This window comes from Schistocerca americana, chromosome X (assembly GCF_021461395.2).
Source record: "Schistocerca americana isolate TAMUIC-IGC-003095 chromosome X, iqSchAmer2.1, whole genome shotgun sequence".
NCBI classification, from domain to species: domain Eukaryota; kingdom Metazoa; phylum Arthropoda; class Insecta; order Orthoptera; family Acrididae; genus Schistocerca; species Schistocerca americana.
This window is the reverse complement of record NC_060130.1, coordinates 271,868,410-271,892,648: the sequence shown is the minus strand read 5'-3', so window position 1 is coordinate 271,892,648 and position 24,239 is coordinate 271,868,410. Positions and strand designations below refer to the sequence as shown.

Sequence of the window (24,239 nt, the reverse complement as noted above, 5' to 3'; positions counted from 1 at the left end):
GGCTGCATGCTATATTTAGATCAGTTGAAAAAAGTCTCTAAATTCCTATGAACCAGGCATTCTATTCCATTTTAGTGGTAAAGTTGAGTAAATTGGAACACATATTGTAATAAATATTTAGTTGCTATCATTCCTTTGCCTTTAAAAACAGACCGTTTGTGAATTGCTTTGAGCTCTCTTCATAGCAATTCCTCTTGACATATGCACTGACTGTGAATTTACTACCGACACCAGACTGTAAGTGATTGTTGCTTGAGTGTTTGGTAGCCATCTGCCTCCTGGCCAAACCCCTCAAATGTAAGCAAAACCAAGAAGATTCATGCTTATCTACCTTAGCCCTTCACGTCTTTGTAGCCATACCAACACAATTCATGGAAACTGGGAATATTGACTTTTTAGTGAATAATGTAAGTAGACTTGATTTACAGACACATTAGTAAATGCTGCAAATCATTAATTCATGAGTGTGTATAGAATGTGTAATTAGTTTGGATATATTCATTCAGTGGTGTCAATTCTTTGTCAACTAAGGCTAAAAAAAATTTAATTATGTTTCAAAAACTATTGATGGTGGTGCAGGGTGGAGGAGGGGTAGACATATGACACCCCCCCCCCCCCCCCCCCTGGAGTCATGCCCATGAATATAGTGGCAGCAAAAGATTGCGTAAACAATAAAGTGAAAAATAATGTGAAATCTACAGTTTTTACCGACATTACATGAAATTTGGTAATTTCCTGTGTCCATGTAATTCTGAAGATAGTAGTTTACCAATATCAGTAATTTTTTCTCAACTCTGAGAATTGCATATCAACTTAAAATAACAGTTGATTTCCTGCGCAAAGAACTATGGCTCTAGATGTGATGTTAAATGAACTACATTGTAGCCTATACATGAACACCAGAATTAGAACTGATGCCAGTAAAGAGTTAACATCTGAAATACAAGTAGATCGGGAAGTAAAACAAGAGTGTGGCTTGTTACCAACATTATTTAATATCTATGTAGATGATATGATCAAAGAATGGAAAAGACGCAAATACTGGGTGGAATAAACATATTGGCATGATGTTATTCATAATGATGAAGTTGTCATACAAGAAAACAAAAATAAATTATAAATGGCTTTACATAAATTAAATAAGAAAAGTCTCACTATACAGACAAATAAAACTAAAACCATTTCCTTTTTAGGTATTCATTCAATACAAACAAAAATAGTCCTCAACAATAAACCAATAGAATGGGTAGCCCATTTGAAGTATTTAGGAGGTGACATTTCATATGGTAAAGGTATGGATATACAGAAAAAAACTAATACTTGTCAGCATATATGTGGCACAGTGAGGGGAATACTTAACAAGCATAAACATGGAAAGAGAGAGAACTGAAATTTTATAAAATCATTGCAGTTCCCACTTTATTACGAGAGTCATTCAATAATCAAAGAGACAAATTGGTCTGGAGAAAAGAGCATTTATTTGTACAAAACAATACTTTTTCTACTTTTCAACATAATCCCCTTGAACATTTATGCACTTGTTCCAATGGGTCAATGGGCTACAAGCTTTTTTATTCCAGCTGCAAAGAGCTCTTTATCGTGATGTTTGAACCAATTTCTCACAAACTTTTTCACGTCCTCATTTTCCTGGAACCTCTTCCCACATAATGCCTCCTTCAGTGCACCAAACAAATGGAAATCACTAGGTGCTAAATCAGGACTGTAAGGGGGATGAGGCAGTACTTCCCAGCCCATTTTGTCAATGGTTTTATGGGTTAGTTGAGCAATATGAGGACATGGATTGTCCTGCTGGAGAATCACACCTCTCCTCAGATCCACGACGTCTCTTCCTCATGGCTGGCTTCACCTTGTTTAAAAGCATATCCGAGTAGTATTGGCTGATCATTGCATGTTGCTCTTCAAGATAATCACAAAAAACTGGACCTTCAGCATCCCAAAACACTGTCAACATGACTTTTCCTGCTGATACTTGGGTTTTGAATTTTTTCTTGACAGGTGAGTTGGTGTGCTTCCACTCTGTGCTTTGTCTCTTTGATTCTGGCTCACAATAGTGAACCCAAGTTTCACCACAAGTTAAAATTTTGTTGAGGAATTTCTCACCTTCTCTTTCATAATGTTCCTTTAGCTCTGTGCACACCGTCAACCTTGTTTCCCTGTGTAGTCGTATCAACTCCTTTGGGACCCATCTTGCACATGTTTCGCTTGTTACAGATGTTATGAACTCTACCAGTACTAACTTGGACCTTATCAACTATCATTTCCACAGTCAGACGGCAGTTGGCACAAATAATGTCATCAGTTCGACTTACAAGTGAGGGAGTTGAAACTGCAACTGGTCCGCCAGAATGGTGTTCATCATTCACTAAGTCATGATCAATTTTGAACTGCTCTGCCCACTTGTAACAATTTGCACAATTCATACAGCCTTCACCATAAACTTTAGACATTCCACAGCGTATATTTCCTGGTTTCTCACCGTCAGCAAGTAAAAATCAAATAACAGAACATTCTTCAAGTAATGTGGATGTTTCAAGAGGACTTGCCATCTTGAAATGTATTTTTAAGGTTATAAACAAAACAATGTTGGTACATCAGCTGATCAGGGCTCAGCCCAGTGATGCCAACTTACCCTACTAACAGTTTCTTCCCCAGACCAATTTGTCTCTCTAATTATTGAATGACCCTCGTATATAGGGTTGAAACTTGGGTGCTGAGAACTAAAGATTTGTGGCAATTAGAAGCATCAGAAATGAAATTTCTAAGATCTGTGAAAGGCTGCACTAAGGACAACAAAATTAGGAATGAAGTAATAATGGAAGACTAAGTATGCAACCAGTGACCCAAAAGGCAATCCAATACAAAGAAAAATTGGGAGAACATATACTTTGTATGTAAGCACAGAGACTTCCTGAACTAGCAATTCATTATAAACAATGGAGCAAGAGAAGTGTGGGAAGACCAAGGATAATATGGTGAGTCTGAAACAGTCTTTAGGTGTAACCCCTGGAATAGCAGAAGAAGATGCTGACTGGAATAAGAAAGTATAAATATAAAGAATTACCAAATATGGCACTAAGTTTTTTCAAACTTGTAAATCAATGTTACAGGTGATTGTTTTCAACCTGATACGGGCCCCACCCTATGCAACAGATCATGTTGTCACCATAAACTTTAATCACAAAACAGTGAAAGTAATATTGAATGGATAATGAAATAAATAATCTTTGTTTTTGTCCCCCCCCCCCCTTTTCTGAAACATGTTTGCATTAAATCACATGTCTGATACTGTGATTGGTTGATAGGAGCAAACCGAGCTTGGCACAGTGTTGCTTCGTATTTGGTGAGTCTCACACTGATGCTTGCATACTATGAAAATATGAAGTTTAACTGATGCATGATGTTAAAAATCTCTTCATACCACATCATTTTTGGTACTATTTGTCCGCACAAATATCGTGAAATCTGACATACCTGAAGAAAACATTACGTTGTACTCAAAGTTAAGATTGAAGGCTTCTGTATCACTGTGGGAAAATGAATTTTTGATGATTAAACCAGTAAGGTTTTGAGATACACAAAGGGACTTACTCTTCAGCCAGATGTGAAGAAAACACTGAAACACACTGGCTTGCAGCTTCAAATTTGACCGACCCTTATGGCCACAGGTGTATATCTGAAGTTTGTGTTCACAACTCTAGGTTCTCATTTCAGCCATGGAACAATTGAACTGTGTTAATGCTGACATGGCAAAGAGTCTATTACATGTATCTAGAATGACAGGTTTCAGCTGTGTTAAGATAATCTGATGGGGTCAAAGTCCTTTATAATTTAGTGGAAAAGCAACTTGCCATGCCAGCAGGATACATGGAGGTTGTCACAAAATGTCTGGTGTTGTGCTGAGGGCAGTTTGTGTTCCATGTTCAAATTCAGATTCCCGGCAATTGTTTCTTTGTAATGAAGTATTATCAGGTCTTTGGCATAAAGTTTCAGAAAACAACTTTGCCATTATTGCAATATATTCTTTTAAAAAGATTTGACCGTGTATGGTTGCAAAGCTCTTTTTTCTGTAATTGATAAAGTGTAATGGATTCAATATAAATGATTTCTTTTTTAACAATGCATGTAAATATGATTTGTGATGTCAATAAATACAATCTAATTGATTGGTACAGTTTCATTTTCAATGTAATACTGAAAAAAGCTAAGACAAAATTAGGAATGCACACTACTTAAAAAACAAGCTGTCAAAAATGAGTGCCAAAATCGGAGGAAAAAATACTAAAATTGACAGAAAATAACACTGAAATTGGTAAAACGTAACAGCAAAATTGGCCATAAAATAAAACTATTTTTTCATGTCCCTAGTAATACAATGTAGTACATGTTTCTAAGTTGATACATATGATCATTATGTTAATAAATGTGTAAATCCAAGTGTGCAGAACAAGCAAGTAGAATTAATGCTGTCCAGTGTGTGTACTGACAGGACTTCTCAGTTTTCGAGATACGACTGAAGGGCAGTTGGGCCATATGATTGACGGGACACATTGGAGCTGCAGCAATCATTACTAATGATGGTGATAATTTTGTGTCTCAGTGGCCAGGTATCATTGGATGCCACTTCAGTGACTTCTGTGTCCCTAATCTACCCCAGTTACCCAACCAGCAAAAGGGGACATACTGTTCAACGTGAAATACAAACTATTCCATGTGACACCTCATATCATTGAGAGGTGAAGGCTGGATTAAAGGCAGATTCAAAATTGTCATGGTCTGATGACTGGGATTCATTTGTGCAACCTCTTAGTTTCCATGTATGCACTACAAATTGTATATGTAAACACGGTAAAAAAGGAAATATATATAGCATTAAAATTTGTTATCAGTAAGACAGTTATAATGAATAAATATAAGGATAATAAACAGAAATCACAATGCAGTAATGTGACACAATTAAGTGAAGGTAAAAAAAATTGCTATCAGGTGATGTTAGGCAATTGCCACTGTACATTTCAGATTATTGACTAAAGAATTCATGTAAAAATTTCTGTAGCTAGAAAAGTGAAAATGCTACTTGAAACATTTTGTTCTGATTACGAGATGTTGCAAAATGGAGAACTGTTGGTTTGAAAATGAAGAGACAAAAGTGTTATATTATTGTTTTCAGGACAGATTTGTGTTTAAAGTAACACACACGATGCATTCTACTTACTGGATAAAATAAACAAGGAAAAATAATCCTATAGCATCCAATGGAATGGCAATTTATCATCTGTTCAGAAAAGATTATGAGATAATGTTATTGCAGATCAGTGGGAGAGTTATCAAGAAAATTAAATAACTACAGTAAAATTGGTACATTAAAAAGTCAAATAAGTGTAATGTAAATCTTTGTTATGAAAGTTGCTAAATAATTTGAACATTGTGTATAACTTGTGGTACCAGGTCAGATTGTAGGAATACGTAGAAGCAATTCATAGGTGGGCTGCTAGATTTGTTACCAGTAGCTTCCCACAACATGTAAGTGTTACAGAGATGCTTCAGAAACTCAAATGGTAATCCCTGGAGGGAAGGTGGCGTTCTTTTCGAGAAAACCTATTGAGAAAATTCAGAGAACCGGCATTTGAAGCTGTCTGCCAAATGATTTCATTGATGCCAACATACATTGTGTGTAAGGACCACAAAGATAAGATACGAGAAATTAGGACTCATACGGAGGCACGTATGTAATTACTTCATACTACTGGCGAGGACTTGTTAGTCAACTGACAGACTGTCATTGCTTCCATTCTCTAGTGAAGTAAATCATTCTTCTTCACTTTTTGAGCTGCTAAATGCAGTGTGAGATTGAAAGCACTGCCTGAACAACAGTACAGGACAGAGGATGAAAGCACACACTTTGTTGTCTAGTATCCAAAGCTGCATACAGTAAAAGCGATATCTGATAGCAACCACCTCAACCAAAACATGACAGCCAGGATACAAAAGTAGCACTGGATGCTATCTAGTGGCCAAACGGATATCAGTGCTGAAACAGATACACGCCAGTTTTTATTTTTTCAAAGGTCAGTACCTAAGTTGCCAGAGTATACCCAGGGCATTAGTTTCTATTAAAATAATAAAAATTAGAACTTAGGATTTTATGATAGGGCGTTAAGGAGTCCGTCCATTCAGCTAACCCGGCAACAAGGAGCAAAGGAAGGAAACCTCTTCAAAAAAAAAACAACCTCAGTGGAAAGAAAGTAACAGTCCTAGATGGTATTGATGTGAAGTCACCAAAGAATAATTTGTTTGTCATTACAAAAGGAATTAACTCATTTTGTATACTACACCAAGACACAATAAGAATATATGCACATACCCTACTGGCCATTAAAGTTTTAGCACTAGGATGACTAGAAAATAATGTAATTTTACTCGCTGTGTGTATGCAGTGAGAGGTTTAAATTTGTAGATCATTTGGGGGATATACAGGGTGGGAACTCCTACCTCTGCAAGCATCAGCGGCTCTAACCCAGTTCGGAATAAAGTCGAACTAAGCTCAGATGACATATCCAGGTAGCTTATTCAATGCTGCTGCAACCGTGTGCTAGAGGTTATCAATCACGGTAGCTGCCGAGTGGCGACGTGCGAGTCTCTCGACAGAACATGACCAGGTGTTTACAATGGATGAGAGATGTGGAGGACATACTGACCAGGGCAACAGTCTTTACACCCTGTGTATAGAGGCAGGTAAGGACAAGATGCCGCCTTACATTACATTGTTGGAATATAATGTCGCCATCACCACCACCATAGTTGTCGCCGTCGTCGTCATCATCCATCCTCATCATGGTCAGAGGAAGGCAATGGAAAACCACCCCCCATTAGGATGTGATTTCATAGACTTTCCTGGCGTAGTAGTTACTCATATTCTTCACACGTTTGCAGCCAGATCATGTCGTCATCCAGACACAGTATTTCGGCGTACCAGCTGGCCGCCATTTTCAGGTGAGTTAATGCTTGTGCACTGCCCCGCCGGAACTGAATTCCAGCCACAATGACAGAAACCTTTATACACCACGGACAGAGCACAACACGTGCACGAGATGATGGGAAATTGAAAGTGATGGTAAACTTCCATTTCTTGATGTTTTAGTTCAAAGAAAGGACGGGACCTTTGGACACAGTACGTATCACAAACTTACTCATACTGACCGCTATCTTCGTGCGACGAGCTGTCATCCACCACACCAATGTAGTGGACTTTTACAGACTCTGCTGAAAAGAGCTTATGCCATTTCTGACAAGGAACATTTGAAAGAGTAACTTGATCATTTGAAGATTGTTTTTAAACAGAATGGGTATACGGAACAACAAATATGCCATGCTATTCAGTTTGGTCCGTCACGCGAGCCAATAGAGGATACTTTTGACGCTGTTGCTTATTTACCCTTTTCGGGAAGTATATCATCCAAAATTTCAAGAATTTTAAGAAAATATGATATTAAAAGTGTTTTTATGCTGGTGGCAAAGACTAGAGCCCTTCTTGGGCTTGAGGAAGCGCAGGGTTTATGAAATTGTGTGTCATTGTGGAAAGAAGTATATTGGTCAAACTATTCGAACTATTCAGGACCAGTGTGTGGAACATCATCGGTACACTCAGTTGTTACAGCCTGAGAAGTTGGCAGTGGTAGAACACTGCCCTAACGAAGGACACAGGATGATAGATGACAAGACACAATTGATCTCTCCTGCTTCTCGCTATTGGGAATGCGTTCTTAAAGAATCCATTGAAATTAGATTATCAAGTAATATTATTAGCAGGGATAAAGGTTTTCCTCCAAGTTAGATATGGATTCAGAGTTTTGTCTGACATTAAACAACAACGGTCTTCTTTTCAATCATTGGATTCTTCCAACTAGTGCTGGTGCGATTTATTGTTTCTGCCGTCTTCTCCCACCAGCGCGCTGCATGTCTACTTGCCACCAGGAGGCGCAGCCCATCATCTCGCACACGCACGGTGCCCTGTCCGTGGTGTATAAAGGTTTCTGTCGTTGTGGCTGGAATTCAGTTCCGGCGAGGCAGTGCACGAGCATTAACTCACCTGAAGATGGCGGCCAGCTGGTCCGCCGAAATATTGTGTCTGGACGACGACATAATCCGGTTGCAAACCTGTGAAGAATATCGCCCCCATTAGGACCTTGCCTGGTACGGCGGTGCAGGTCTCCCACATCTTTCTCCTACACTCTTGTCAAGAAGCATGGGATTTCATTTCCATAGATGAGCTACACTTTGAATTTTCCCAGTAAACTGAAGTGAACCATTCACCTTCCCTACGTATGACTGTATTTACTCATTCCATTTCGTATCACTTTGCATTGTTATGCCTAGATAGTTAATAGATATTATGTTCAAAACATCATCTGCATTAGTTTACATTTTACCACATTTAGAGCAAGCTGCCATGTATCACACCAAATAGAAATTATGTCTAAGTCATCCTGTATTCCCTTACAATCACTCACAGGTGACACTGTCTCGTACACTATAGCATCATTAGCAAACAGCTGCAAATTGCGTCCCGCTGGTGCAGCATGAATGTCTGGGGAAGCTGCAATTCAAGAAGTCTAATTTATTGAGTTTGCTAGCCTTTGTAGTGTGCTACTCTGACAAGACGACTATCCCACGATTTGCTATAGCATCCCACCACGTGAACACTACTGCCTCAAGGAAGATATTTTGTCATGCCGTCTTTGCCCTATTGTGAGAAAGGATACACAACATGAGGCAGCTGCTGAATTAATTGCTGTGTTATGGTCTTGCATCTGCAGCTATCTAGGACGCTCACAGCTTTGCGCTGGGATTTGGTTGACAAGGCTACAGTTTCCCAACAAGTGACCTCACAGAATGAACTGCAGAAAGGGAAGTTCATCTGACTTTCCCAACGACAACAACAACAACAACACTGTGCGGACCACAGATCCTCAGAACAAATCATTGTCAATTTGACAACGAGAGACATAGACTCGGGTGCAGTGTCAGCACTTAAAAAAAGGACTTAGCTTCATGGCTTCCCAATGAGACATCCCTGTCTATGAAATAAAAAGTGGCATTGAACAGTCAGTCTGCAAGTTCCCCAGTTAAACAGCAGATAAAATATGGTGTGAAACTAGTGCTATTCTCACGAAAGCAAAGCTTCCAGCATCCAACATGGCCAGGGCCAAGTGCAGTGATGGAAGTATTATGGCTCTTCCTGTTCACAAGTGCAACATGCAGTAATTATGAAATTTGCAGACTGTGATATGAAGATCTGCACGCTGTTGGAGAAAGATACTGACCAGAAACTCCCACACAACCCAAAATTGAGAATAATAAGAAAGACACTTCAGTTTCTTCAGTGTTCTTGGGTTGAAAGACAAAGTGGTCACGATTCTTCTCCCTCATGCATCTAGACTTCCTATTGTTTGTGCTCTACCAAAGATGTAGGATGGGATGCCACTGGCGAAGTACCTGGCAAATTTCCTCATTCCATATGTGGGTTTACTGTGAATGCCATACTAAAAACTTAGCTAAATTGTCTTCGACTTAACAGTAACAGTCCAGTCCACCATGGAAGTAGCAAAAGATGAAGCATTACCCTTCCTCAATGTCGTCATTTGCCACAGTCGAAATGATTTCCATTTTGAGAAAACCTGCACACAACAATCTACTTGCTTCTCATAATCCATCATCAGCCAGCACAGAAGTGTGTTGTGCTACAAACATTGGTACATCGTGCAAGAATTCTATCAATCCTGATAATCTGCTCCTTGAGCTGAACTTCCTATGCAAGGTCTTCAGGAACAATTGCTACAATGTTTACCAAATACCAATGTTGTTTTCCTTATATTGGTTGCAGCTCTAAGGAGAGAAGACGGAATATCATTGTAATGAATCCTTGTAACACTAAACACAAGTGTTATGCATAGGCCAGCACTCAGTTTCCTGTGTTCTATGAAGTTTCATGTTTTCCAAGTCAAATAGTGTGTCACCTAACAATAAGTAGACTAACTTCTAATTAAACTCTGGATCACCCTGTGTGTACTACATCCTGTGCCACAGATTTTGAGAACACAAATGTATTTCTTACTTCGACAGTACCAAATTTTTAATTATTTGCAGCTTTAGATTATGGTGATAATGCAAGAAGCAATCCATGCTGATATTTTCAAGATACAATAAATGATATAATAAAGATAAATTTAAAAGATACTGTAAATATGGTGTGGAAAGCTTACGTACAGAGCAAAACTGAAATCCAGCTGTCTCTGCTAGTAATTAGAGACAAATAAATAATTTAAATGTAATACTGTTGCATATCTTCAGAAGTTGTACCTTTTCATATAAACCTTTGTTGTTTTGTTGGTTATGGCTTTGTAGAGACAAGAAAAGAAATTGGTTGCTCTGTTTTTCATTTACACAGAACTTCAGACTTCATATCTCTCTCTCTCTCTCTCTCTCTCTCTCTCTCTCTCTCTCTCTCTCTCTCTCTCTCTCTCTCTGTGTGTGTGTGTGTGTGTGTGTGTGTGTGTGTGTGTGTGTGTGTGTGTGGTTTTTTTTTTTTTTTTTTTTTTTTTTTTTTTTTTTTTTTTTTTTTTTTTTTTTTTTTTTTTACGTGATTCATTTGATCTGTGAAATCCTTTCTGTTCTTCCACTTTTATCATGTTATGCCTTAAGTAGTTATTGAATGATTCTGAATTTTAAATCTCAAGATTATTTGTCTTTAACTGTTGCAAATATCTGTCAACATGGGCTCCTGTTGATAAGTAAATATGTTCATTTGTGTCCATAAATATTATGTTCACGTTTTCAGAGTGTTTAGCTATCACCCTTTTCCCCCCTCTTGTCAAACTATTCTCATCAACTCTTAATATATTTTCAGACCGAGCAACAAACAGCTAAGGATTTTATCCGCATTGTGGAAGACGCAGAAAATGAATATCAAGCAGCCATATCTGAAAACTATCAGACTATGTCTGACACAACGTTTAAAGCACTTCGCCGACAGTTGCCAGTTACACGAACAAAAATAGACTGGAATAAAATCATTTCATATAGTATTGGAAAGGAGTTAAAAATGCAGTGATGTTTTTACTTTCTAGTTCACACAAAGAGAAGATAGCTTTTTTGGTGTTCGCAAAAATTTGAATCTGCATTTATTTGCAGATCAGCTGGCGTCCGATTTGCCATTGCAGTGCACCATGTTTGAATGCGTGAAATCATAAAATTATATATACAAGTTGTTTTCATAATATATTGATTTTGAAGAAGCTTTGGCTTCAAATGTTCTACTGATGTTTCCTAAAAAAGAAAAGAGTTTGTGTTATTGAGCTTTAACATATTACAGCAATATAAGGTTGCTTTAATTTGCAAGAAAATAACAGCATAGCATGGAGATGATTCCATGTATGATATGCAACTAACTTTATTTTGAAAAATTTTTATTGTTACTGAGTATATACATGGAATTGTTTGAAATGCCAAGTGTTCATGTACCATGAAATGAAACTTCCGTTTACGATGACTGCACCATTTCAATTATTTACCATTGCCCTTCATTATGTCTTGAAATCTGGCAAGTGACTGCCATCTTAATAAAAAGAACCATAATCACTATGATGTCAAACATAAAGTGTAAAAAGTACCTAATAAAGCTAACTTGACACTTCATCCAATAAAAGAGGGAGGAGAGACAGTGGCCTATATTTAAATGTGGAACCAAACTGCATTTTTCATGAATGCAAGAGGTTCAGTAAAGAAGAAATATATCCTGTTCATTGAAAACAAACATCTTGACATTCATAGACATCTAAAGTGAGACCCCCTCGAGGTTCTAAAATTCCGATACTGTGTTGCAAGTTCTCAAATCATTATACTCAATGCCTAATCTCATATGGTTCTTGATCCTAGTGGATCAAATCCATGAGCTCTTACATCAAAATCTCACAAGAAAATAACTTATCCTGGTGTGAAGGCCTACAATACCAGAACAAAGTTCTTGGAGTTTATTCTCATCCAAACGCAGCAGAGACCTCATTATCTGTGAACCTGTGTGAAACGTATGTGGAACGTATTTCACACTTCTTGATTGCATTGTTACACAGTTTGCATGACTGGATGATGTAACACTTGTGTATGCTATTTGTGGCAGAGTTTATACTACAAATGTCCTTTATTCATTCCATCTCTTAGACCATTGTTTTTCTTGGAGGTAAAGTTGTACACTTGTGTGTGAGGAGGGGGGGAGGTGAATGCATCAGTGGTCAGATATTCCATTGTACTCGACCTGAAATTGATTATGATTAATAGAGTCCCCTTAAATTGCATTTGTCTGTGCCATTACCAATTTCAAGCAGTGAATTATGTTGTCAGGTAGTGAAAATGAAAATGCTGGTGCATACTCATGATTTGTTAAACATCATATAATAGCATCTCATATCTGGGAATAGAAAAGTATACCCTGTGATGATTGCTACTCAAAACTCGTAACAGCATAGCTAAATGCAATTTAAAATTGCTATCTGCACTACGTACTCGTTAATTCCTTTGTTTACTATGGTCATCATCTAACATGCATAATTTGGCTTACACATCCAAGTTTTGAAAATACACAGGAAATTCCTTAGACTACTACTTGAATATGGTGTTAAAAAAAAAAAAAAAAGCAAATCTGTTGCTTTGAGCACAGTCAGTGTGCAGCAGCTCTCTCTCCACATGGTGTATCTCTGGTGAAGGGACACAATAAACTGAAATTTTTCTCTGCCAGACACTGTCTGAATTGAAGTTAGTATGAACTTGCAACATAGTGTAGTAAGTCATTCCCAAGCAGATGTGTGTTCTAAAATTAAGAAGAAGATCCCATGTAGATCTGTAAGTGAGGTAAATTGGTGAAGTCATTTAGTTGCATCCCATGGACTGTGTTGTGATGTGTGCAGTATTGCTGCCATGTTAATGTTATATATGTTACACTTTGGCAGAAACTTTTTGCATACAGTACTTAGTTGATAAATACCATTAATAACAACTAAGGCTTTACTTTAGAAAAAAGTAAAATACAAAAATATACTATGTGCAGTATGGGTTATATTTCTTCTTTTATTTAAGTTGTACCCCCTGGCGGACTTACTGAACCTGTACCCTTGGCATAGGCAATTGGAGTATTTGAAATGGTTGCTTATGCTTAGATGCCTATGCAGTTCAAAATCGAATATTGTTGTTTACCTGCTGTTGTTATAACTATGCAAAAATATAGGGGTAAAGACAGATTTATTTAAACTGTCTGCAAGTTCAGGCTTCATATGTTGTATGGATTGAGATACATGAGCTTAACAGGTGTGTCATTCTCCTTCATTGCAATTTGGTTTTGTAAATGACTTTAAGTTCGTCACTGTATGAACTACATTTACATTTGGTTTCTGATCACATTGTTTTTTTAAACTGCCATTCAGCACCAATTCAACTGAGTCACTTTGCTACATATGGGCCTGATCATGTAAATCACAACTGTGTTGTTACTAGTACAAAAAAGCACACTGTTCTGAAGTTGTGTCCTTGGTGTCATTACTTTTTTTCCTTCAATGCAGCAGCTTAGAGCAATTAATTGTAAGAAAATGTAACTGAACAATATGATAATGTTATTTAAGTGTAATGTGTATTGTTTAATAACATTATTTATCAGTTTTTCATCAGTATTGACAGTTATGTTGAATTTATAAGAATATTATCATCTAAATGTCCTTTTCTTAGTACACTCGCTCAATCATTACATATTTCTTCATGAAGCTTCATATTTATTGTCATCATATGATCATGCTTTATTTGAAATTGTTAATTGTAATTCACTTTTTAACAAAACAAGCTTTTAATTGTAAATTTAAGAACTACACAAATCCATGAATTATGTCCAATGTATTTGTGGCATGTGTCGTCAAATATTAAAACTGTTCCCAACATCAGCCACATTGATTTTGTTTAAAATGTGTTGGTGACACAGCATTGAAATATTGTGTTTAGTGAAGGTAAATATTAGACTGTGCTAAGTATCAGACATATTTTTGTTGTTGAATCATGTAGGTTGCTGCTGCATTTCATGTTGGTAACACAATTTGAATTTGCTTTCCTTCCACTGATTGTGTGAAACATTATTAATGTTGCAGTGGTTTTTCCCAGAATAAAGTATTTTGTGGATTCACAGGAATGATAGGCTAAAATGTGGCCTTAGTCCCAGGTTCTGTCTCTGTGATCGACATTTGTTCTTATTTTTAATGACTATATCATTCAGACATTTAGGAAGCTGCATATATGTTTTGATGTTTGTAAAAAAAGCTGTCTGAAGTTTGTTGAATATTTTTATGGGAAGTGTGTTGTATTCATAGCCACTTTTATGTGGTGATGGGCAAAAATGAGTGACCGCTGTGAATGGACAGATTCTGAAATAAAAGATTAGTTGTAATCTTGTATTCGTGGATTACTTTTTAATGATTATTTTTCAGTTTATATGTGAAGATTTCTTACTATTTTTAGTACATCAGTTAGTTTAAAAAATCCATTAACATTTTACAACTTGTTTTTTTCATAAATTTTAATATTTTTCCAGAATAATGGAATTATGTTGGCATTGTTATAAGTTGAAATCGTTGTTAGCTCCACGTTTTGTAAGCACTTAAAACATGGGCCTTTCATTTCATCTGTGTAAGACATTTTAGTAAATGAAATGTGCAACTATAGAAAGTAAATAAAGCACATTTACACAACTACTGTGTCACTAACTTCTTTTAATCTATTTTCTCGTGGTTGCAGGCTTCCAGTTCTGTAAATATTTGTAGCATGGCTGTCAAGTTAATAATGAATTGTTTTGTTGTAATTACTTGTACTCTGGCCGAGAGCAGCACTTTAAATTTTAAATGATAGAAAAAGTGCAGTAGTTTCTGTGAACACCTTTGTTCATTTAGATAATAGTCACATGAACTGTTGTGCAAAAGTATGAACGAAATTCTGATGAATTCATAGAATATATCTGTTGGGATGCAGTAAGCCTTACCTGTCCATTCTGTCCTAAAATTTTGGTCATGTTTCATCTGAAACACACTGTTCAAACTCTTCTTTTTGAATATGTAACATAATACTATAATATAATTGTGTTTTTTCATTTCCAGACTTAAAGCATTCTGCTTTAGGATCCAAAGAATAAATCTATAATTTATGTAAAACCAAGGCCTAAATACAGGGAGTAGAAACACCACAGGGTGTTGAAACATCACAAACACAAAATATTACCATTTTTAATAGATTTTTCTGTCACTTCTTGGTAGAACATACTTAAAGAATGGAAAATCCAGGATAGAATGTAACAATATTATGAAAAGGAAAGTTACCACTCACCATATAGTGGAGATACTGAGTTGCAGATAGGCACATCAAAAAAATTCTCACGATTAAAGCTTTCGGCCATTAAGGCCTTCAACACACACACACACACACACACACACACACACACACACACACACACGCGCGCAACGTAGAGGCAAGTTCAGGTAACAAAGATGGAGGTGGACAGAAACTGTGTGCTCTACTCTCCAAAGCAGACCTCAAAGGTTCAGTAATATTGTGATCTGTTGACTGTTGTGGCCATGGTAGGTGGAACAGTTCATCCTCATGGTCACAATACCAGTCCCGGATGATGCAAGCTGTGTGAATAGGGGTCTTATCAATCTTGGAACACAGCATTACCATAGGGGAGCATTGTTCCATGGGATGGGCCTGATCAGACAAAACGATCACATAATCTTTGGCAGTAATGTGCCCTTACAGACTAACCACAGGCCCAATGGAATGTGCTGCCCAAATCTTCACTGAACCCCCACCATCTTTCAAACTTGGGATGTGAACTCATCCAAAAGCTGTAAAGAGTGTGAAACATGACTCATCGCACCAAACTACTTTCTTCCATAGCCCAGGTATTATGGCTTTGGCACCGTGTTTTCCTGCCAGGGGCTTCTGCATCAGTGGTTCTGGAATTCCATCTTTCCCCACTTCTGGAGCTCCATTTGTGTTGTCACAGCTCATCAGTGTGGCATTCTGTTCTGCAGTGACTTTTGCAGCTGTCCTCTTACTTTCTGTCACAATCCTCTTCAATGACTGGCAGTTAAAATCGCTCAACACTCCCTGTCATTTGTGTTATGACTTAGTGAATGACGTTTCTCCGCTCTCCATGTATGCAGGACAAGTCTTCAATATAGTGCCCCTTGAAACACCAAACACTTCAGCTCCATTGGTAATGGATGCACCCATCACAGGAGAACCAACAATCTGTCCACTTTCAAATTCAGTTAGCTCCAACGCAATGCACTCACAATTACACACGACGTTGTTAGGACCAAGACTGACGCTGGCAATGTATTGAGGACATTGTACTGACGCTGTTCACGGTCAAATGCAACAGTGCAAACTGCCGGCTTGGTTTGCATTTGGGTCATCCCATTTCCAATTGCCTTATTTTGGAACATTTTCCTGCTCGACCATCATGGATTTTGAGGAGATTTTATGTGCACAATCACCCACGTCCCCAATTAACATTGGTAAAGTTTAATGTTCATCGAAGCAATACTGGCTGTGATATAGTAACTTGTTTGACTGCATGTGCAACATGGCACAGAGCAAGAGTGTATTTCTGCTGACTTTGAGCTGTTATATTTTATTGAAAGAAATTAAATTTGGCCATCTTGTAACAACTTTGTGCATTCTCTTAAGAAGAAAAACAATGAAAAGAATTTTAGTAGCCATATTCAACCATAACAGTTTAGACAAACTCGCCTAAAAAAAAAAAAAAAAAAAAAAGTAATTGGGTTTTGGCTTCTTATATGCAGGGTAGTAAAGTTTCATTTATGTAGCACTTTCCACTACTGAATAAATTAAATACAAAGATGAACATTGTGGAAAAAAAATTGCAGTATTTTCGACCAGATTAAAAAAAAAAAAAAAAAGTTTTGTAAAATTTTCCAAACTGGGCTCATTAGAAAGACCACGGCTTTCACTGCCAAAAAAGTGGGATTGATTATGTAGTGCAGACGAACATTGCTATATAATTTGAATCAAAGTTGGGTGCAAAGTCATGGAATGAAAAAATGTGAACTTCAGAGTCTTATATCTCGTAAACACTTTCTCATCATGAGAGTTAATACACAATAGGTTGATAGCACAAGACTGTGGAATACAAAATTTCATTCACCAACTATTTCTCAGTAATCTTCAAATTTGTTGAAAAGGTGAAAATAGGATATGGTATATTTGACATACCAATTTGTGTTAAAGCTTCAAAACAAGTCTCATTCAAAACATTGTGTTTTAAGCCCCACCCACCTCGAAAGTGGATTTAATTTCCATCATGGGCTAACAATGCTACATAAATTGAAGCAAGCTAAACAGAAAAATCAGACTACGAATAAAATTTTAACTTCAGTTGCTCATATATCATTGATTAAAGGCATGATAAACATAAAACTTTGGATACAACTTACCAGCAGAAGGTTTTCCAGTATAAAATATTGTTCATGAACTGCTGTCTAAATTACGAAATCAGTTCAAACCCTTTTTTTTTTTAAAAAAAAAAAAAAAAAAGAAAGAAAAAACTAGATCACATTCAATTTGCTGTTACAAAATCTATTTTCCATAATAAATTTTGAACAAATCACAGTTTGAAATAGATTGTTTTCAAGTATTCAGAAAATCTTGTTTGATTTTGAATTGTGTGCTACATGTAAGTGAAAATGACAGACAGATTTGGGGGAATGTACCAAGACAACAGGCTACATTTCAGCAACCTGTTGCCTGTGTTTCACTGCATGTGGTTTTTATTTTTAAATTGACATGTAATATCTCACTAAATTGTGTTGGTCTGGTCCATGTTTACACTGTCACTACCTGTACAAGAAGAACCAGTAACACCATCGCCATAGGGGTCACACCCGACAGCTGTGCAGTACCAGTTAGAAGTGAGTTTCTTCATCATTGGTTCGCAAGCTTGTAATTTGGTTTCTTAATTAAGCTTTGTAGCAGTACCTATCTGCTTACAAAGCCATTCGCTAAGTACCTTTTCTCCGATTCTCAAATCTGTAGGAGTATCTCACTTAGCCATTAAGCAAAAAGTAATCAGTTTTGATTTTAAACTACTCAACATTGGAGTGTTGTCGACACATCAACGGGACAAAGTGATGCAACGATAAAATACATGCGTCTTTAATGTCTGGCTCATTTATTTTATTGACCCCAAAGACAGGATGCTTGTTGGGTACCGGAACATCATCTTATTTCCATGCTCTATATTCATTCAGTATTATCATCTGACCAAGAGCATCAATTTTCAGAAAATGAACTGCAGCAAGTGGCTCAAAAACTTTGAAAAATATAGACTGCAGTTTTGAGAATTAGAAATGAGGTACTTAGCAGAGGGTTTTGTAAGCAGACAAGTATCAGCACAGAGCTTTGAAACCTAAATTAAGGAACGAAATTATAGCCTTGGGAACGTGGATGAAGAAATACACCCTTGATTGGTATTGCACAAGTATCTGGCGTGATCCCTGTGGCGATGGTGTTGCAGTTCCTGTTCTCCAACTGGTAGTGACAATATCACCATGGACCAATGCAGTATAGTGAGCTATTACTTGTAAATTTAAAAAATAAAAACCACATGCAGCAAGGTTGCTCCAGTGTATCCTGTTCCATATAACTTTCCCACAAATTTGTCCATCATTTTCAGATATTGTTAGGACATACTGGAAAATGAAACGCGATTTTCTGAATGCTTGAAAATGTGCTATTTTCAACTGTCGTTAGATTGAAATCAATTATGAAAAACAATTTTCTAAAAGCAATGTGATCTGATTTTGTAATTTCTACAAAAGAAAAGTTTGAACTGATTTTGTAGAATTTGTGGAGCTTGACATAGTCTGAAAGAAATTTAAAAATCAATATGTGAATGATACTTTGTATTGGAAAACCTTATGTTGCTAAGCTGCTGTTGTCCAAAAGTTCATGTTTATCACACCATCAATGAGAGATAAGAAGCCGAAGGTAAAATTTTATTCACAACATGATTTTTTTATGTAGTTGGCTTCAATTTACATAGCATCGTTAGTCCATGTTGGAAATTAAACCCACTGCTCGGAGGGGGGGGGGCCTTAAAAGACGTTGTTCTGAATGAGACTTGTTAAAAGCCTTTTAATAAAAGATAGTATTTTTAAAAGAAGCATCAAATATACCATACCCTATTTTCACCTTTTCACGGAAATTGTCATCTTTTTGACAAATCTGTAGTAGGTGAATGAAATTTATTCCACATTCTTGTGCTACCAACCTATTGTGTATTAAATTTCACGTTCAGCAAGCATTTACTATACAAAATATAAGAATCTGAAGTTGTTCAATTTTTTTTTTGCCATGATTTTTGTGCCCAACTTTGATTCAAATTACCTAGCATTGTTATTCCACACTAGATAATCAAATACAATTTTTTTGTGACTAAAAATGGTATTCTTTCAAATGAACCCAGTTTGAAATGTTTTACAGAACTTAGTTTCTTGCAAAATCAGGTCAAAAATACCTACTTTTGATCTTTCTTCAAAATCTTCAACTATGCACTTAAGTTGTGGAAAGCAGTACATAAATTAAACTCTACATTTGAGAATGTTGTTAGGTTACTACATGTCAGGTTTTATGTTCATCATACCTTTAGTCTCCGAGATATAAGAAGCCAAGCTTTGAAATTTGTTCAGTTGATCTTGTCCAAACTTTTATAGCCGAATGTGGCTCACAAAATTCGATTCATTATTATTCTTTAGAGAATGCTTAAAGTTGTACAAGATGGCAAAATTTCATTTCTTTTAACAGAACGTTGCCCGAGATATAACAGCTCAGTCATCAGAAATTGACACTCACTGTGTGCAAGGCAATGTGGCTATATCTTGCTGAGTATTATTTCGATTTACATTGGAGTATGAATTTCTCATTCTGTTTCGATATTTTTGTCCAACCTCTGTAGATCTAGATATAATCAACTGCTGCGGCATTCTTTTTAATGTCAGCTGTTGAAACAAAGTGGTCATATATGTCACTACATTTTATTTATTTCAAAGTACAGAGATATACAGGGTGTTTCAAAAATGACCGGTATATTTGAAACGGCAATAAAAACTAAACGAGCAGCGATAGAAATACACCGTTTGTTGCAATATGCTTGGGACAACAGTACATTTTCAGGCGGACAAACTTTCGAAATTACAGTAGTTACAATTTTCAACAACAGATGGCGCTGCAAGTGATGTGAAAGATATAGAAGACAACGCAGTCTGTGGGTGCGCCATTCTGTACGTCGTCTTTCTGCTGTAAGCGTGCGCTGTTCACAACGTGCAAGTGTGCTGTAGACAACATGGTTTATTCCTTAGAACAAAGGATTTTTCTGGTGTTGGAATTCCACCGCCTAGAACACAGTGTTGTTGCAACAAGACGAAGTTTTCAACGGAGGTTTAATGTAACCAAAGGACCGAAAAGCGATACAATAAAGGATCTGTTTGAAAAATTTCAACGGACCGGGAACGTGACAGATGAACGTGCTGGAAAGGTAGGGCGACCGCGCACGGCAACCACAGAGGGCAACGCGCAGCTAGTGCAGCAGGTGATCCAACAGCGGCCTCGGGTTTCCGTTCGCCGTGTTGCAGCTGTGGTCCAAATGGCGCCAACGTCCACGTATCGTCTCATGCGCCAGAGTTTACACCTCTATCCATACAAAATTCAAACGCGGCAACCCCTCAGCGCCGCTACCATTGCTGCACGAGAGACATTCGCTAACGATATAGTGCACAGGATTGATGACGGCGATATGCATGTGGGCAGCATTTGGTTTACTGACGAAGCTTATTTTTACCTGGACGGCTTCGTCAATAAACAGAACTGGCGCATATGGGGAACCGAAAAGCCCCATGTTGCAGTCCCATCGTCCCTGCATCCTCAAAAAGTACTGGTCTGGGCCGCCATTTCTTCCAAAGGAATCATTGGCCCATTTTTCAGATCCGAAACGATTACTGCATCACGCTATCTGGACATTCTTCGTGAATTTGTGGCGGTACAAACTGCCTTAGACGATACTGCGAACACCTCGTGGTTTATGCAAGATGGTGCCCGGCCACATCGCACGGCCGACGTCTTTAATTTCCTGAATGAATATTTCTATGATCGTGTGATTGCTTTGGGCTATCCGAAACATACAGGAGGCGGCGTGGATTGGCCTCCTTATTCGCCAGACATGAACCCCTGTGACTTCTTTCTATGGGGACACTTGAAAGACCAGGTGTACCGCCAGAATCCAGAAACAATTGAACAGCTGAAGCAGTACATCTCATCTGCATGCGAAGCCATTCCGCCAGACACGTTGTCAAAGGTTTCGGGTAATTTCATTCAGAGACTACGCCATATTATTGCTACGCATGGTGGATATGTGGAAAATATCGTACTATAGAGTTTCCCAGACCGCAGCGCCATCTGTTGTTGAAAATTGTAACTACTGTAATTTCGAAAGTTTGTCTGCCTGAAAATGTACTGTTGTCCCAAGCATATTGCAACAAACGGTGTATTTCTATCGCTGCTCGTTTAGTTTTTATTGCCGTTTCAAATATACCGGTCATTTTTGAAACACCCTGTATGTGTGAAAAGTTATATTTGAGATATGTAAAGATATAGTGAAAAACTTTCTGGAGCCACGCCATATATTTTGGTAAAGTTCATTGGCAACATTTAGTGGGCTAGAGACTAGGTTAATATGCATTTGTATTACTGCTAATCTTTATTTCTTTCACATATGAATATGTTGTTTTTCTAAGGAGCGCTTGCTATGGTCCACAATATTTAGCTTAATTTCGTTGAAGTCTAGTATAACAATTGGATGCATTTTAAAACCTTTAGGATACAGAAGTATTTTTTGGTGCCCAATATTCTTTAATAATCAGCTCACTGACCTCGGTACCTCTGAGAGAAAAATCTGTTGTGATACAAAATCTTTAATTAAATATGCTTCTAACATCACCAATGCTTGTGCATCTCATTATTAACTCACATGTTATGTCCATAAAAGTTAAATTTCTGCCAATACAGTTGTCAATTGTGTAGCCTTACTCAACACATAAATACAGTTGTATCATAATCTGAAAACAGAAAGCAAAGTTCTTTACGATTATTATAGCAGCAGTAAATGTTTATTTGAAGTGGTGCACACAATTCACTGGTCCTAATCGTGTCAGGTACTTTAATCTGCAAGTTCTCTGTTTACATTTACAGCATTCTTGTTACTTCCTTTAATGTACCATGATGTGATGATTCTCCCATACAGTTATAAGATTGCTTGAAGAGAGTCTGCAACAATGTCACGTATTATCAGTTTCTATACATTTATTTCTGAATTAAATTTGAAGTTTAATATGGTGGTTTATATTTTACCCACTTTTTAAGTGATTAGCTTCCAGAATGTTTTCCCTCGGTGGCATAAATTAGAAGGCAATGTAAGTACCTCAGTTCACTTGTACATAAGTTCCCCAATCATACCGTAATCATTGGTGGAGACTTTAATCATCCAGCAATTAATTGAGAAAATTACAATTTTGTTAGTGATGGGCATGATAAGACATCCAGTGAACCTTTACTAAATGCATTCCCTGAAAACTACCTGGAACAGACAGATAGGAATCCCACTCATGATGGAAATATATTGGATGTAATGGCAACAAATAGGCCTGACCTATTTGAGGATGTCCACATCGAAACTGGTGTCAGTGACCATGACACAGTTGTGGCAACAGTGATTTCGAAAGTACAAAGGAAAACTAAAACAAGCAGAAAGATATATATGTTCAGTAAACTAGATAAGAAGTCAGTAGTGTCAGATCTCAGTGAGGAACTTGAAACTATCAGCACAGGACAAGAGCATGTAGAGGCACTCTCACTGAAGTTTAAAAGAATAGTTGACCATGCAGTTCATAATGGGAGGCAACCTCCCTGGTATTAAGTCACTGCAAAGAAACTTCTAAAGATAAAGATATTACTGCATAATATGTATAAAATGAAGTGTAGAGCTGTAGATAAAAAGATGTTGAATGAAACATGTTTGGCTGTCGAGAGCAATGCACGATACCATCAGGGATTACTATAGTAGAATATTATCAAGTGGTCTTTCACAGAACCCAAGAAATTCTGGTCATATGCAAAGGCTGTTAGTGGCACCAAAATTAGTATCCAGTCACTAGCAAATGAGACAGCAACTGAAATTGAGGGTAGCAAAGCAAAAGCTGAAACGCTTAACTCAGTTTTTAAATGTTCCTTTACAAAGGAAAATTGATGACTATTGTCCAGATTTAATCATTGTACCACTGAAAACATGAATGAGAGATGTCTGAGGGTTGCCCAGAAAGTAATGCACTGCATTTTTTTTTTCTTGGCCATAAACAATGCTACAAATACAAAATGTTACATATGTATTATTTGAAGTCTCCTGAGTGACCATGCCAAGTTTCTGTTACTTGTGACAGATATTGTAGCTGTAGGAGAATTTCAAAATGGCATCTGTGGGTGATGTACTTTACAAGCACTATGCTGTCAATGAATTTCTCACTGCAGAGAAAGAAACTGTGGGGACCATACACAAACACTTGTGCAAAGTCTGTGGAGCATCTGCTGTTGACAGAAGTACAGTTAGTGGCTGGGCCCAGAGGGTGAGAAGGTAGTTCAGCAGAGCTCCACGATTTGCAGTGGTCGGGGAGATCATCCATGGCTGTCACACCTGACATGTTGCAGCGAACTGATGTTGTCATTTGCAAGGACAGAGTCATTATGACTCAGCCATTGGCATTGCATCTGTCAATCAGCAAAGGAAGTGTGGATGCAATTATCTGCACTCTTTGATATTCAAAAGTGTGTGCAAGATCGGCCCCACAGTGTCTAATGGCGGATAACAAATTGCACAGAAAGAACATTTGTCTTGATTTGTTGCAAAGTTTTGAAGCTGAAGGGGAGGCTTTCTTGTCCCAAACTGAGACAGGTGATGAAACCTGGGTTCACCATTTTGAGCCCGAAACAAAACAGCAGTCGATGGAATATCACCATTTCCACTCCCCACAGAAGAAAAAATTCAAAGCAACTGCTTCTGTCGGTAAGGTCAC

The 24,239-nt window shown here is 37.5% G+C and overlaps 1 protein-coding gene across 1 annotated transcript in view; it reads left to right on the top strand.

The window, feature by feature from the left end:
* Window positions 1-14,798, top strand: part of LOC124555174 (F-actin-capping protein subunit alpha) — a 43,243-nt gene extending 28,445 nt beyond the window's left edge. Inside the window, exon 7 of the mRNA XM_047129000.1 lies at window positions 10,925-14,798. Coding sequence (XP_046984956.1) covers window positions 10,925-11,128 — 204 coding nt within the window. The 3' untranslated portion in view covers window positions 11,129-14,798. The remainder of the gene's footprint in view (window positions 1-10,924) is intronic.
* Window positions 14,799-24,239: the final 9,441 nt, after the last annotated feature.